The sequence below is a fragment of the Asterias amurensis genome, chromosome 11 (genome assembly GCF_032118995.1).
Source record: "Asterias amurensis chromosome 11, ASM3211899v1".
In the NCBI taxonomy this organism is placed as follows: Eukaryota; Metazoa; Echinodermata; class Asteroidea; order Forcipulatida; family Asteriidae; genus Asterias; species Asterias amurensis.
Genome location: NC_092658.1, coordinates 1,479,468 through 1,496,536, shown reverse-complemented (window position 1 = coordinate 1,496,536; position 17,069 = coordinate 1,479,468). Strand labels below are relative to the sequence as shown.

The 17,069-nt window shown below is 39.1% G+C and overlaps 2 protein-coding genes across 2 annotated transcripts in view; one reads left to right on the top strand and one right to left on the bottom strand.

Moving 5' to 3' along the window:
• Positions 1 to 6,122: 6,122 nt before the first annotated feature.
• LOC139944105 (D(1) dopamine receptor-like) lies at positions 6,123 to 10,351 on the bottom strand. The gene has a single exon (XM_071941059.1). The coding sequence runs from the start codon at positions 10,295 to 10,297 to the stop codon at positions 9,089 to 9,091; it is 1,209 nt and encodes a 402-aa protein (XP_071797160.1). The 5' UTR covers positions 10,298 to 10,351; the 3' UTR covers positions 6,123 to 9,088.
• A 4,291-nt stretch (positions 10,352 to 14,642) lies between these two features.
• LOC139944008 (clusterin-associated protein 1-like) overlaps positions 14,643 to 17,069 on the top strand; it is a 54,782-nt gene continuing 52,355 nt past the window's right edge. Inside the window, exons 1-2 of the mRNA XM_071940935.1 lie at positions 14,643 to 14,722; positions 16,184 to 16,295. Coding sequence (XP_071797036.1) covers positions 14,701 to 14,722; positions 16,184 to 16,295 — 134 coding nt within the window. The 5' untranslated portion in view covers positions 14,643 to 14,700. The remainder of the gene's footprint in view (positions 14,723 to 16,183; positions 16,296 to 17,069) is intronic.

Below are 17,069 nucleotides of genomic sequence, written 5' to 3'. Positions count from 1 at the left end.
TTCTTAGCAAAAATTAATATATACTAGCGTAGTTTTTTTTTTAGTTTTTTTTTTTAAATCAAAAATAGGTTACCAGCCAGAACACCATAGGAACCATTGCTGCGACTGGTACCTCGGTCATTTCTTGCTTAGCCACGAAATTTGCTCAGCCGATTATTTTTTTAATGTTCGTGACACAAAACATTATTACTTCATTGAGATCGTACGCTGTGTTTATCCATAGCAGATGGGGAATGAACTGTAAAATTCATTGATGAAAGCGCAACTGTGATGTGCAAACTAACACTTTAACATGACAATTTCTTTGTGGAAAAAAAATCAATCAGTCAGTCGAACCACATGACAAAATTGAAGACAAAATGCTAGCAATTTTGTTAAAACTGTAGATTTCATGCAAAATGTTTCAAGGAAGTGTCCCAATCATGACCACCATTCTGTCTTGAGCATTGTGCACATCTGTGAACACACTATACTTTTCTACTCTATAAATTATACTAGTTGTGCAAATCCGGTGTGGGCATTTTCTGCTGGTTCTGGCCTCCCCACCCCACTACACCCTAAGAAAAAAAACACAATAAGACTTCTTCTGGTAGCGCCCTCTTTTGAATCATCCTCGTTCTCCCTTAACTTGGGTCAGAATCTCACAGGATACATTTCGCTCGTCCCCCAGCGCCTTGCTTTAACCATAGAGAAATTGTCCTTTGTATCATGCACTGTCATCGGTTTAATAATGCGCAGTCCCATCATGCATCACACTCACACTGCACCATATTTCATGCACTGTCATACATGACGTACTTCCTGAACAAGTATCTGTGCAAGGGATTAGCCCATCCCAGCGGTCCTGGATAGACTGGCCGCACGGGCCGAGCGAAAGGATACATAGGCCTTTTTCGAAATGACTGGATTTGGCTTTGGGAGTCGGCTCAGGCTAGCTTGGCCCCGCGGTTGTTTGGGCAATTGCGTGTGCTTTACGTATACACGCCCAGGGTTTCAGACGAGAGAATGGAGCCTCAAGCCGAATCCAAAGCCGAAGACGTGGTTTCGATACAGGTGTGGGCCGGCAGGAGATTCTGTCCCCCAGAGACCTGTCCTAATACGGAGCACTGTGTAAGCATACAGTGTATACGTCTGGTACAAGCGCCTTCTTAATCTCCCAATATCTCCGGGGACATAATCTCGGGAGACAGATTTCCATATGACGTCACCGACACTTACTGCTGGTAAGCACACATTACACGATCTCCAAGCAGCGGGCGATCGAATCAAGTCACCACGCAAAACGAACAGTTAATCATAATAACTCTCCTAATAATCCTAATTGGCAACAGATTCCTTTTGAAACTGCAAATTTTGCACTTACTAATTCGGTTGTTAACAGAGGGCAGACGTGACTTAATTTGAAAGGCGAGGAAATACTTTTGGTAATTACTCCAACAATAATAGTTACCATAACAACTTGCTTGGTAATAAGCACTTTGAGAGCTGTTGGATGACTTCAGAAACGATCCCTTTGAAGTAATGCAGTTTTCGAGAAAGGGTGATTTAATATTGAACCCGAGAGCAAGGCTTCGGGGTATGAGGCCTTTCTCAGGCATTTGAAAGCACCATTCTATGCTATACAAGGGTGCTTTTCTTTCTTTCAATTTTTTCTTACCCTTTTTGGTCTAACTGTCTGCTGTAGGAAGGGAAAATGCCGGATTTTGTTTTTTGGGAACCGTTTGACTGTTACCAGTATGAATAAAGATAATACAATTAAACAAACCTGTGGAAATTTCATTTCAACGGGTGGTATCGTTCTTGAGATATCGATTTATCGAAATCGATTTATCGAAATCGATTTATTGAAATCGATTTATCGAAATCGATTTATCGAAATCGATTTATCGAAATCGATTTATCGAAATCGATTTATCGAAATCGATTTATCGAAATCGATTTATGCCTATACGCATGACGAATAGTTCGTAATATTGGAATTACATACAATGTTAGAAACGTTACTGTCAGTAAAAACTTGTCCATAATCACATTACTTCAAAGTGAAATGAGTCTCGAAATGTTTTGTATTATCGAAAGCTGCTGTACTTCTAACCGAGTAAGTTTGTATTGCCATTCATTTTAAGAGTGATTACTAACCGTATTATTATCTTCCCTTTAACTTGAAACAAGCGGTGGCAGTAGTTGATTGCTGCTATAGTTCACGCACATAAAAAATAAGTAATTCAGATTTTTGTTTTTACCCGTTTTGTAGTTAAAGGTCAATGTTTTTGTTTTGTTCGTATAAACAAAGATGCGCCCACACGGCATCAAAACCTTATAGTGGGTGTATAACGGGGAGTCAGCGCTCTAGTAGATATTATTGTTGTGTGAGTAAAACGCAGAATGAAATCCGCAAGTGACACGCAAAATAAGAGAAATGCAATCATTTTGTTGAGTTGTATTCGTTTCAATGAATAGACGCAAGTAGCAAATTGTTGATTTGTCACAAGAACTGAGATATTGCCGAAATCCAGATCGATTTATGGCCACGCATGAAGAATAATTTGTAATATTGGAATCCACAATGATCTCAGACTGTCAGTGTCAGTAAAAACTTGCCCATAATCACATTACTTCAAAGTAAAATGATTCTCGAAATGCTTTATATTGTCGAAAGCTGCTGCGCTTCTAATCGAGTAAGTTTGTATTGCCATTCATTTTAAGAGTGATTGCCAACCGTAATTATGTTCCCTTTAACTTGAACAAAGCGGTGGCAGGATAGTTGATTGCTGCTATAATTCACGTCCATAAAAAAGGGAGCAATTCAGGTAGCACTGGACACCTTTGTTAATAACTCAAAATAATTGTTACCATGAAAACGCCTACTTGCTAACAAGCAACGGAGAGATGAGAACGGCCCCCTCTGAAGTAGAGTTATTGAGAAAAAAAGTAATTATGTTCTCACTAAAATAATACAAACAAAAAAGACTTCCAGCCTGAAAGCGCACACACCAACGGTGTTTTCTGTGCCATCGTTATCTTGCAACTTCGAGACCAATTGAGTCAAAATTTTCACAGATTTGTTTTATGTATTATGTTGAGATACACCAAGTGAGTAGACTGGTCTTTGACAATTACCAATAGTGTCCAGTGTCTTTGCACTGGCTGAGTTCCTACTTTTAAGCTAACAGCTGTATAGCACATGGGAAAATCTGGTGTGGTTAGTTCTGAAAAGAACCAGTGTATATGTTTGACAACTCAAAGTTTGGATCAGTTTAAGCTCGGATCGTCTTCATAAGAGCGGAGCGTTTACTGATCATGACGTAGAGTTGTCAACCACCAGTTATTGTCAGAACCAACACTACTCAAAAGAGATGTCCACACGGTGTTAGCCGCAAACCTTAAAATTATACTTGTGCCAAGTTTCAAAATTATACTGGTACTATTTTTACATCATGATTCAACTGAATTTTTTGTTCGGGTAGCAGATAGGGCCTACAACAGCAGTAGTTTCAGCAGACCTGGAAGTTTGAATTGAGTCATCACTTTTTAATTACATAGTTCCTGTTTTTTTCTCACATAGGGACAATTTTCGGTCGAACCCCCCCCCCCCCCCCCCACCTAATGTTTAGGAAAAATGGGACCACAAAAACAACTACATATGTAACAAATGATATCAAGATATGTGTTTGCTTTACCTGTGTCATGTTTGATTTATTCCCGTTATTCTTGTTTCATCTGATGGAAACACATGTAAACATTTAAATTACACTGTGAGTATTTATAGGCCTACACTATAATTTAGATAATCAAACGGTAGTCCTTAAAGGAACACGTTGCCTTGGATCGGACGAGTTGGTCTGTAACTGAGCGTTTGAAACCGTTTTTTATAAAATGCATTTGGTTGGAAAGATGTTTTAAAAGTAGAATACAATTATCCACACAAGTTTGCCTCGAAATTGCGTGGTTTTTCTTTTACTTTGCGAACTAACACGGTCGGCCATTTATGGGAGTCAAAAATTTGACTCCCATAAATGGCCGACCGTGTTACTCGACGAGGTAAAAGGAAAACCGTGCAATTTCGAGGCATGTTTGTGTGGATCATTGTATTCTACTTTTACATCATCTTTCTACCCATAGGCATTTTTATAAAAAACGGTTACAAACGCTTTTCAAAGACCAACTCGACCGATCCAAGGCAACGTGTTCCTTTAACCCTCTAGTCCCTGCACCGCCCGAGTTTGCTGAAAACTAATACTTCAAGATTCTTGCAGTTAATTACTGGAATCGTAGTTCAAATTTTAAAAGATAGTCACAGCTTAAATTTTATGCACAATTTGAACCTTGATATTTTGTATAAAAGTATAAGTTCGCATGAGAACAATATATGTCTCTCGTTAAACGGCTACGGTAATTTTTATGGCGAATATTTGTTTGTAAGGATAAAATGGACACATTAGCTTTTCAAGGTTTTTATCTGACTCAATGATTATATTGATTAAATGCGAAGGCGTGAGTTTTCGACAATATTATCATGAATGATGAATAAATACAGTTTCCTTTGTGTTTACTAATGAGCGTCTTGTTGGGGTAAGAGCTAAATTATTTCACTATTATTAGCTTCATTAGCTTAATAATGACTATCGAGGATTCTTTTGATGTTCCTTTTTTTCTACAAACACAAGCTAGCAAGGTTTCCTCCTACCACAACAGTATATCGATAGGCGGCTGGGCGGTCCAGTGGCTAAATGGCTAAATGCACTGGACACTTTTGGTTATTATGCTAACAATTGCTTTGAGAAAGTACCAATTTAGTGTCCAGCGCCAAGTTTAAAGGCAGTGGACACCATTGTTAATTACTAACAATAATTATTATCGTAAAACCCGACTTGGTAACTAGTAATGGGAAGCTGTTGATAGTATAAAACATTGTGAGAAACGGCTCCCTCTGAAGTAATTCTCCACGAATTTATTCGAGACCTCAGATTTAGAATTAGAGGTCTCGAAATCAAGCATCTGAAAGCACACAACTTCGTATGACAAAGGAATTTTTTCTTTCATTATTTTCTCGCAACTTTGACGACCAATTGGGGTCAAATTTTCACAGGTTTGTTATTTTATGCATATGGGGCCTATAGATGTTGAGATACACAGCCCAAGCGAGAAGACTAGTCTTTGACAACTACCATGTCCATGTCTTTAATTTTAGTGTTCTCTCCAAAAACAAGTTCGAACAGTTCTTAGGTAAGTTCCTATGGCCTCCACGACAACCGATGATTTAAGTATTATTTACCTTTCCTTATATATAGCGTCCATAAAGATTTCAGCACTTTACGAATATGAAATACACAACAAATACAATATTGCATTGGTACACAGTCACAATCATGAGGACACGTTTACGGTGAGAAACACTGATGCAGCAGTTATATCCAGGTCATTTATTGATCAATTAACAATCGCTGTGTCAATAATGCATAATCATTGCGTTGGCGAATACAATATCAACAAAGAGTCAGGCAAAACAAATATGTTGTTCATTTGGTGTCTTTGCAGAACTGAACCATCCCATAATAACTATTATACCACTTCGAATGGAAACACGAGAAAATTTGTCAAAACTTCACGCTGTAGTTTTTGAAACCAAATATTTTGGGACGTCCAATTATTTCGGTGGGACACGACAATACAAAACTAAAACAAAATTAAACTTAAACTTATAACAAAAGCATAAAATGACATTACACACTGCAAAAACTGGGTTGTTAATTATGGACATCATTTTGTGTCGTCGTCATATAATACCTAATATGATTAGATTAACTTGCGTTATAAATAAATTAACTTGAATGCGTTATTTTAACAGTAAACTTTGATTTTGTTTTGTCGGTTTCCATGAGCAAGTTCGGATGAGCGACTAGACTTGACCAGCAAATGTGATGTAGCTCTCGAATTCACCATAGTCGACCATGCTCCATGCGCTAGTTAATCTCCCTGTGCTCGATGGTTTTTAGTTAGTGTAGTCGGTCTAGGCGCCTTCCAAACTTGTTCTGTAGTGGGTGCGTTCGTTTAGCTTCCCTGGGTCTACCCCGCGGTGCTCTCACTCGGGTGAGCCCCTGCGCTCTCGTAGTGACGTCGTTTACCCGAGGCCAGCCCTCAAGTGACCCACTCCACAAGCAGTGTGACATGGGGGCTGACCTGGGTGAGCCCCTGGAATGACGTCGAAAGCTATTCGAACGCACCGGGGCAGACCGGGGATGACCCAGGGAAGCTAAACGAACGCACCCAATGTGACAGCACCATGGTGTCAAATTTAATATCCCAGTTTTTGTGGACCATAATATGCATTGACGTCATTACGCCGCCATCTAAGAGGTATAAATGCGATTACGAACTAATGGAAAACGTACACCTTACACTCCGACGAGAGGATTATCCAATGGGCAACCTTCTTTGACCCCTGGCCAAAGGGCGCCTTATACTCAATTAACGTCACGTGCTCAAGGTCAATCCAAAGAGGCGGAAAGGCTTTAAAGGCACGAGTCTGACTAGTAGTATAAGTGTTTTATGTCAAACTATACATAATATAGAGTTCGTCCTTTCTCATTGGTCAAACCACGGAGAGCGGTGGTATAGACCGGCAGCGGCAAAATATAGCCAGACGAATATAGGGTGCGTTCGATAAGATTCCCTGGGTCGACCCCGCGGTGCTCACTTGGGTGAGCCCCTGAACCCCTGACAAAAGCTAAACGAAGGACCACTCACCGCTCTCGTTAGTGACGTCATGCACCTGGGTCCAGCCCCAAGTGACCCACTCCACAAGCAGGGCACTGGGGGCTGACCCGGGTGAGCCCCTGGCATGACGTCAAAGCTGTTCGAACGCACCGGGGAAGACCTGGGTCGACTCAGGGAAGCTAAACGATAGCATCCTAAGAAAGAGAGATAAGTTCTTGAATATATTGATTCAATGTTGCGTTTGGTTTTGGTAGCCAATCGGCGTAGGATTCAACAGAGCGCCCAGAAGATCACGACCAATACGAAACTGGCGGCCCTGTATTGTATAGCCGCTGCAGACGAAATGAAGTCTTAAAAGTACCCCAACACCTGTCAAATACCATTAAATTCTCACTTGGTATATCGCAACATATGCATATAATATCAAACCTGTGAAAATTTGGGTGCCAGTGGTCATTCAATTTGCAAGAGAATAATGAAAGAAAAAACACCCTTGTTGCTTGTGAAGTGGTTTCGGCCGCTATACTAAAAGGCTTCAGCTGAGGTCTTTTATTATTTCGGTAAGAAATTACTTTTTTTCTCAAAAAACTCTGCTACTTCAGAGGGAGCCGTTTCTCACAATGTTTTATATATACTATCCCATCCTATCCCATTGCTCGTAAAAAATAGCATAGTATGCGTGTTGGGGGAGTAATTATACCAATATGGATTGTGTCCAGGCCTTTAAGCCTGTTCTATGAAGTTGGGCTCATGTAATATGCAATGATTTAGCTGGTTTTAATTGTTGCAAGAGTACAGTAACGTTGGAAAGAGGGGAAGCACCGTAGCAAACAGGAGTTCCGACGAAAAACTCCTTTAATTAAAAGAACTACCTTGTTATGCTGTTGGCAGTTGATTGATTGATTGATTTGTCTGAGCCAAGGTTGCAATTTTATTTCTGAAGGGCCATTTTGCACGCACCATCCACTCTCGCACTAAAACTCATAGATTGTGTGTCATCAGCATGGTACACAATATTGTTCCAACTAAAGATGAGTGTAAGCGCTGTATCATAAATGGTCCAATTATAGATCCTTGAGGAAAACCACATTCCACGACGTGGGTGTCAGAAAAAGCTCTACAGATGCAAACCCTAATTGAGTTGTTTAGAAGGCCGAGTATCGAACCATTTCAAAGCTTTTCCTATTATTAATATTCTGTGAAACGAAGTCAATAGTGCATCTTAACCAAATCGCAGAGAATACAAATCAGTAGTACTAACTTGGTGTATTTCTGTAGAGCCATTTTGCACGCACTATCCTCTCTCGAACTAAAACTCATAAATTGTGTGCCATCAGCATGATACTGTTTGCAAGTGCACAATATTGTTCCAACTATAGATGAGTGTACGCGCTGTATCATTTAAAATGGTCCAAGCATAGATCCTTGAGGAAAACTAATGACGTGGGTGTCAGAAAAAGATCCGGCCGGAGATACAAACCAAATTGAGTTGTTTAGGAGGCGAGTATCGATTGCAACCATTTCAAAACCTCCCCTATTTATATTAATATTCTGTGAAATAAAGTCAATGGGTTTATTTTAAAAGGCAGTGGAAACTATTGGTAATTACTCAAAATAATTATTAGCATTAAACCTTTCTTGGTGACGAGTAATGGGGAGAGTTTGATGGTATAAAACATTGTGAGAAACGGCTCCACTTGAAGTGCCATAGTTTTAGAGAAAGAAGTAATTTTCCACAAATTTGATTTCGAGACCTCAGATTTTGAACTTGAGGTCTAGAAATCAACCATCCAAACGCACACAACTTTGTGTGACAAGGGTGTTTTTTCCCTTCATTATTATCTCGCAAGTTCGATGACCTATTGAGTGCAAATTTTCAAAGGTTTGTTATTTTATGCTTATGTTGAGATACACCAACTGTGAAGGCTAGTCTTTGACAATTATCAATAGTGTCCACTACCTTTAAAGCACAACAGCTGCGTTAGCAGTGTCAATGTGAGCATATAGAGAAAATACAATTCCTTTCTCTGTGATGTGAGTGATCTTTCAACATGCAGCTATTTTATTAATAGCTCATTTTAACCAAATCGCACCGAATGTGAGACCTCTTTCCTTTTATAATACACATAAGTAGACTTGATTAATGTGGTGTTTACTTTCGGACATGATAATGTGTGACAGACAGCCATGTGTACAGATTGCACAATCACTGGTTTGAAACAAGATTACGTGACATTTTGCGTAGCCTCACGAAAAGTATGACTTGCCATTTGAATACACTTTTTAGGTTTTTGTGTCCATGCAGAAACAGGAGTCCACTTTGTTCTATAAAATGAATCATAGTTCGAAGCTTTTGTTGAACCCTCAAAGGCTATACCGTGACGTCGCTGTTTGTGTGAATGTCTTTTGGAATGGTGCAGCCGGGCTTCCCGGTTGCCTGCTGGCTCGAGAACCCTCTGCTCCCAGCTGTACCGTTCCCATTTGCCAACGGACGGAGGTTGTGAATGGCAGAATGGCTAGTCCTCCTTCGTCTTGACTCTGAGATACTCAAAGTTCCGTTTGGGGAAGAGGATTGGTTCCGTCCGGGGAATATTCGGTTACGACAGAACAAGTGCTTGAAGGCGCGGCGAAAGTCCCGCCGAAATATGGCGTAGATAAAAGGATTGGTGGCACTTGCGAGATACTCAAACCACGATGCTATCAGGTAGAGATACGGCGGCAGGAAGCTTGAACTCTTAAAGATTTTGATGAGTTTGGTGACGCAGAAAGGTGTCATGCAGAGGAAGAAAATGCCCACCACCAGAGCTAAACTCTGTATGACCCGCCTCTCGTTAATCGCCTTCTTGTTTTTCCGCCGGCCCTTCGGCCCGCTGGCTGCGATTTCGGGTACCACCGATTTCTCCTTCGCAACACGGCAGATTTTGGTGTAGCAAAGAGTCATGACTATGGCGGGGATAAGAAAGCAGAATATGAAAGCTATTATGACGTAGGACAACGCACCCTCTTGGCTGTAGGCGTCCCAGTTTATGGCGCAAACAACTTCCCAGTAGTCAAAGACGACCCAGTTGCAGATGACAGGTATCAAGCCAAAGGCAAAGCCCTGAATCCAGGCATACGAAACCGCCATCTTAGTAAGCGTTGGGGTGACGATGTTCATGTAGTGTAGGGGATGAACTACGGCGTAGTAGCCGTCAATACTAATCATAGCAAGAGTTAACATTGAAACAATGATGAACCAGTAGTTAAAAGCACACTGTGCGTAACACAAAAAAGGACCAAACATCCATTTATCGGCAATGAGGGAGAACAATGTGCTGGGCATCACCAATGTTGCATTCATTAGATCCGTCACACTCAAGTTTATCAAGAATATATTAGATGTTTTCTCCCGTAACCGGGGAGTCCTCATGACCGCAATAATGACGGCGATGTTTCCCACTACCGACAGAACAATGATCACGATTAACAGAATCGCTGCAATAACTTTCTCGGCGACGCCTCGTTCTGCGATGTTTTCTGTGAAGAAATCTCCACCAGAGATGTTCCATTCGGTCCAATTGTCTCCGATATAAGAAGCCATACTCAACCGGTCGTGCTGGTTCCTCACTGACCGTAAAACGGAGCCGTAAGATGGACCGATCCTGCGTGCCTAACGCCCTTTGACTGACTGAAAGTTCTCGCATCAACATCGGCCCACCAGCACATTATTATCAAGAGTCACCGATATAGCATTGCGCACTCGCCACTCACGTGATCCGCATCATCTTCACGGAGAAAATCAATCAAATTGTGTGTCATTAATGTTTGCTGTGCAGAAGCCAATCTATCGAAATGATACTGCAGCATCCTACAACACTTGACGTTAGTTCCTAAATGTTGAGGGGTTACTATTGCGCGGCATTACTTAGTCATTAACACGATTGGCTGACTCCAGATGATAAATATGCGTCACTCTTCAAATCTTATATCTAATTGAATTTATTGCATGAGACTGTATTAGTGCAAGGCGCGGTTATTGCATGGTGTTTTGATATAAGATACGATGTGCGCGCATCATTTCACAATTTAATTATATGATTTATCTTAATAAAATGACTGACTGATTTTCCATCAGTGAATGAACGGCCTCAATATGCCTTTTGTACTTATATGGGCCGAATACGATGATTTTTAAACATTAAAATTGCTACATTTTCCAATGAAATCTGAGTACGGCATCTAATGTCACATTGACCAAGAAATGGTTCAAATTACGCAGAATCTGAGTAAAAATCTAATTCTTGAACACTTTGGACCAGATTGATGAAGTTGGTCTTGCCATCGCATTTCGTCAAATTCTTCCTATCGTATAGTATGATGCTTGGATGGTATTAGGTATGGTCACCGTTTATTGTATATTACCAGTCGTATTCAGTTTAAACAATACATGTTAAATGTTAAGTTTTCTGATTATCGTATATAACTTCTCATTGTCTACTTTGTCCGGGTTGAGCATTGTGGAGTGTTGGTGCAAAGGTTCTATTTTAAAATCCAAGACCACATGTGAGGATGGTCTTGTGACACTTTCATGACGAGTTTTTGACGTTTAGCACATTGACCCCATCTTAAGTGAGAACAAGTTACTCGACCCCTGGGGTAAGATTCCTTCATTTCGTGAAATCGGCTGCTGGTCCTTCTTATAGACCCGGAGTCCGGCTCAGTTCGCCTAGGTATGATAAATATTTCCGTCAAATAAATATGATTACACCATGCGATGAGCTGGTAACTCAGTTTCTTGCTTTATCAAAACAAGAAAAGAGAAAAAAAGAAAACAAACAAAAACCAACACCTCAAAGCCCTAACGCAGTAAAAATAGCAGTCTCCTCAAAAACATTCTCAAAATTGATCATGTTATACAATAAATGTTTTCCGCATTATTTCAGTTGCGTGGAATATTTTTTGTAGAATTTAGGCTTATAAAACAGATCAGGTTAATTACAACATGGATAAGTTAATTACGCGTAATTAAATAGCCTCATGATGAACATGGTGCTTACTTTTGGGTTAGTGACCATACCCGGTACACATACATGTCTTTGATGTGACCGCTCAAGATCTACTGGTGTACAATGAAACAATACAATTAATTAGTAGAACAATATTTGACTGGCCAATTCTGACCAATTGAATCTGTAGTTTCCGTTTGCATTTTTTTCCATTCTTAAACAAGCTAGTTTTCATGCCATTTTAAACGGTTGTCTGTGATTAATATAGGTTTTCTCGGTCAAATTCGGCAAATGACCAGTCAATTTCATTTTCATGCGTTCGAATTAAAGCTGTTTTGCCTCTCCAGTTACTGCGTTTCAAATTTAGAATTCTGCCATTCAATTTCGTTTTGAGTCGAGTCATGTTGCTTTGATGAATCGTTATATTGAATGATTATTTTGTTAAATCGTATGACCCTTTTGAGTAACATTCGATTTCGCGCGAAATAGAATAGCTTTGTGGTTAAATTGGCAGCTCATTTTCTGAAATAAAAATTAAAAATTATCAAGCTTACAAAGTACTGGTAGGTTTTGACCGTTTTAACCCGACCCTTTTTGGCAGTGTTGTCTGGTTATTTTATAGTATGACGGATTGATATCTTCCTAATTCGGGAATAAATATTATACACCACGTTAAATACATTGGACACTATTGGTAATTGTCAAAGACCAGTCTTCTCACTCGGTGTATCTCAACATAATATGCATAATTAACAAACCTGACAAATTTGAGCTCAATTGGTCGTCAAAGTTGCGAAAAAAATAATGAAAGGAAAAAACACCCTAGTCACACGAAGTTGGATGGTTGATTGAGACCTCAAATTCTAAATCTGAGATCTCGAAATCAAATTCGTGGAAAATTACTTGTTTCCCGAAAACTATGTCACTTCAGAGTGAGCCGTTTCTCACAATGTTTAATACTACTATCAACTTCTCCTCATGACTCGGTACCAAGTAAGGTTTTATATCCACCTTCTAAAACTTGTGGAGGAAAAAAATGTGAAATTCTTTCGATTTCACATTTTAAATGTTTGTATATCGGTCACGGATGACTGATTTAACGTGGGAGAGTATATATTTAAAATGAGGGAGGAGGGCCATCATATGCCCCGCCCCTCCCTTAGTTATGCCACTGTAAATAAAGGCTTGTCTTATGTCGTCAGGATCGTTCTATCGATGTTTGACTCAATTGTTAATTGCTATTAGGAATGGTAGTCTCTTTCTATAACGAAGGCAGACTAAAGTACAAACAATAATGCTGCCAATGTATACACGTTGTGGCATTAATGAAACCAACAGACATATGGCGCCAGTTAATGAGATCCCTACGGTTGCTAATGTACAATTCTTGCTTACATACCGTCATCGTGATTTTTCTTTTGCTTTAAAGGGTCTATGTACTTTCTCCTAACACAAAACACAATGTCCACCGATTTACATTAAACCATAGTTTAAAGATTATGATAGTAGAAAGCTCGAACGTGCGGAAACCAAGGTGGGTTTCCCCGTTATTTTCTCCCGACTCCGACGACCGATTGAGCCTAAATTTTTACAGGTTTGGTATTTTATATATAAGTTGTGATACACGAAATGTGGGACTTGGACAATACTGTTTACCGAAAGTGTCCAGTGGCTTTAATGCATGTGGTCGCAATGTACAATTCACTCATTAACAAGATTGGGTTAACCATAGAGTTCCGTGCTCTATGGATTAACTTTTGGTAATGTTTAGAAGAAAAAAACACAAAGCACTTGTCAGTATAATCATGGAGGCAGAATTCTACCTCCATGGAGTATTTTAACACATGCCTTAATATAACAAGCGTGTGAAAATGTGGGTTTGTTATTGGCATTCGAAGTTCCCCCAAAAAATGAAAGAAAAAACAATGTTGCACAGCTGATGTGTACATTTTGAAGATGCCTGTTTCTCATATTCAAATACTTTGGGGAGAAATTACCTCTTTCTCGAAACTACATTAATTCAAAGGGAGTGTTTTTTTAACAATGTTTTGCAGTAGGGGGCTTATCACAGCTCCCCAGTAATCTGGGCCCAGTAATACCTTTGTATAAACAAACCAATTGATAAGTATATTTTATTCCTCTCGATCCCCTTCTATTTTTAAATCGTAAAATAATTTTACTCTGACTGTTGTAAAAAAAGAAATTAAAGTTATGTTTCCCTTTTCCCCCTTTTATTACACAGGACCTATACAGCTGTTGAGCTGATCTTTAAGTAAGTAAATAAATAAATAAATAAATAAATAAATAAATAAATAAATAAATAAATAAATAAATAAATAAATAAATAAATAAATAAATAAATAAATAAATAAATAAATAAATAATTGGGTCAAAAAGTTTTGGAGTAATTACCAAAGGGAGCCTTCCATCGCCCTTTAAAGAATTCAGTAGCTCAAATGAGGTATGTTTAGTAGTTCGGTTACTAATCATCAAACTGTATAAAAGCAGACTGTAATACGCCTTTTTCTCATAAGCACAACCAAAACATCGAAACAGGATCATGTAAACATATTTTCCAACGATACTTTGGCGGGTAAATAGTGACGGTTACACGGAAACGGAGAGATGAAATAAAAAGTAGGTAAATTTCATGGCCACTCCCGGTAGCAGAAAATTACGCTTACATGCTCAACAATATTGGGCTTAGCAATTAATTATTGCAGGCATGATAATTAAACACTGAAATAAAGACACAAAGGTTAGGCCATGCCTACACCACTTCCCTTAGGCTATGCAGCCGCTATCCAGAAGCCCTAGAGTAGCACCGCGGTAATTGATTGAAAAGTATAGTTCCACTACCAGACTGATTTTGGTGTACTTTCAAACGGGAAGAGCGAGGCGGGTACAAGATTCTATAGCGGAGCTTCGAGATCTCGCGAGATTGAAACGTGGTTTGGATGTTAATGACAACATTCTTGCGATAGAAACAACAGTCAAGATGTCGTACCGAGACCTCAGAAGTAAGTTCTTTTGTTTTATCTTCGACTTGGTTCGAAAATGTCATTCTGATCCAGTAGTTTTGGGGGAGTTTGATGTATTTGATTATATGGTTGCTGTTTTGTGGCAGTGGTTTATCAAAAATGAGCAAAATTGCTAATCATTCGTAACTCATTTTTAAACTGCACTGACTTGAGTGTATTTTTTGTATGGTGTGTGTACGTACGTGTGTTGCATTGGGCGAATACGCTACGCATTTTCTCCCTTACCCAGTTGTGATATTACAAGTTTACACTGTCAATTTCAATTCTGAATATTGCTTAGAAGATCGACAGTTCCCTTTTTTATACACAATACACAACACACTTAGTAAGAATCAATGGAAAAGAGATTCAGAAAGAGCAAACTTATTATATTAGTATTTATTATTTTTATGTTTTGCTCTTTCTGTTGACTATTGAAATGTTTTCCATGGAATCGACTCTATTGAATATTCGACTCCCACTTTTGTTGAGTTTGACTTTCTTTTTCTATTAGGCCATGAGAATGAAAATGATAGATTTGCCTCCATTGCTCAAATGCTCTGAAAGCTACTGCAAAAACCTTTCATTATTTTCACAAAAAAAAAAAGACTCTGCATCACAAATGTTCAAGTTCAAATTATCGAACAAGGGTAAAAGGTTATATTTACGCATTTTAGTAGTAGTACTAATAACTATACAAGGCAGACATGCCACCGCGATCGTGATTACGATCGTGATCGTTTTATTTGCAGTAAAACACGCATCTGCTGTTGTCATCTGTCGAGCGCAATAAAAAAATTTGCGCACAAATATTCTGCGCTATTTTTAATTTGCGCTATGCAGAATAGGCAAATTTGTGTATCGAGCTCCAGTTTTTATGCAATTTGAAGATTGCGCATCTTCGTGTGCAAAATAATGAATAATGAAAAATGAAAAAAAGCCTCACGTCATTTCAAAAATGCCCGGACGCAAATCTAAAACTTCTCATGGCCTTACCAAAATTATAATTGTTCAGATATTTTTCAACAACCCTTGATTTTTATCTAGGAATAGGAGCGTGCATGCATGAGGAGGCTTAGTTGCAATGCCTGTTTTTCGAGATGGACCAAAATTGAATTTTCCTTTTTCAACAAGTTAGGTTTAACCAAATTTTGACAGACTAGTCACCAGATTTACCAAATTTTTACCACTTTCGAAAATCATCATGCAAATTCTAAGCCTTGATCTTCAATGTCTTATGAATCCATTCAACACTCAAATATATTGAGAAAATATTGTGAAGAATGAGGACAAAACTTACCAGAGACTGGACTGGAGTGAAAAGTTCTTGAAGCGAACACCATGAACACAGACAATGGTTGCGTAATAATCATAACCAGCAATTACATTCACAAGACCAATCTATGGCCCTACCTTTGAAAAATTAACCTAACATTAACAATAATTTCCCAACTATTTCAGATTTTACAGAGATGATGCGGGCGTTGGGCTATCCACGTCTGATATCAATGGAGAACTTCAGAACTCCAAACTTCCCTCTAGTGGCAGAAGTCCTCATTTGGCTCGTCAAAAGGTACGAACCCAAGTAGGCGGTAATATATAAAAAGGAAGTGTCGCGGCCGAGCGGTTACGAGCATTGCCACTGACCTGTCAAGCTCTGACCTGTTCAAGGGAGTGTGGGTTCAGAAGTCCTGACACTTAGTGTCCGTAGACAAGACACTTTTGCTTTGTTCTTCAGATTGGACTTGAAGCTGTGTTTTATTAGGGGGTCTATTATAACTACCAACATATGTAAAATACCCTGCAGTTCAGGCTTATCGCAAAGTTGCCCCGATGTGACTGACTGTGCGACTATCTTCAATTATGAAGGCTGTACTAGCGAGATATTATGAAAGAAAAAAACACTCTTGTTGCACAACGTTGTGCTCTTTCAGATGCTTGATTTTGACACCTCAAATTCTAAGTGTGATGTCTTGAAACCAAATTTGTGTAAAAATGAATTCTTTCTCAAAAACTATGTCACTTCAGTGGGAGCCGTTTCTCACAATGTTTTATACCATCAACCTCTCCCCATTACTCGTCACCAAGAAAGGTTTTATGACAATAATTATTTTGAGTGATAACCAATAGTGTCCACTGCCTTTAATCTAATCCACAGTGGATGACATTGAATGGTCACACAGTAGGATGGTTGACCCTGTAAAGCCACGCGTGCAGGGTTCTCGTATAGGATAATGCCCGAGGTGCGCGCCATTCGTAAAAAAATGTTTTTAATGAAATTTAATTACTAGCCTTGAGACATCAATCAGATTGGCTACCAGTAAAACTACAGTGATTACACATTCTG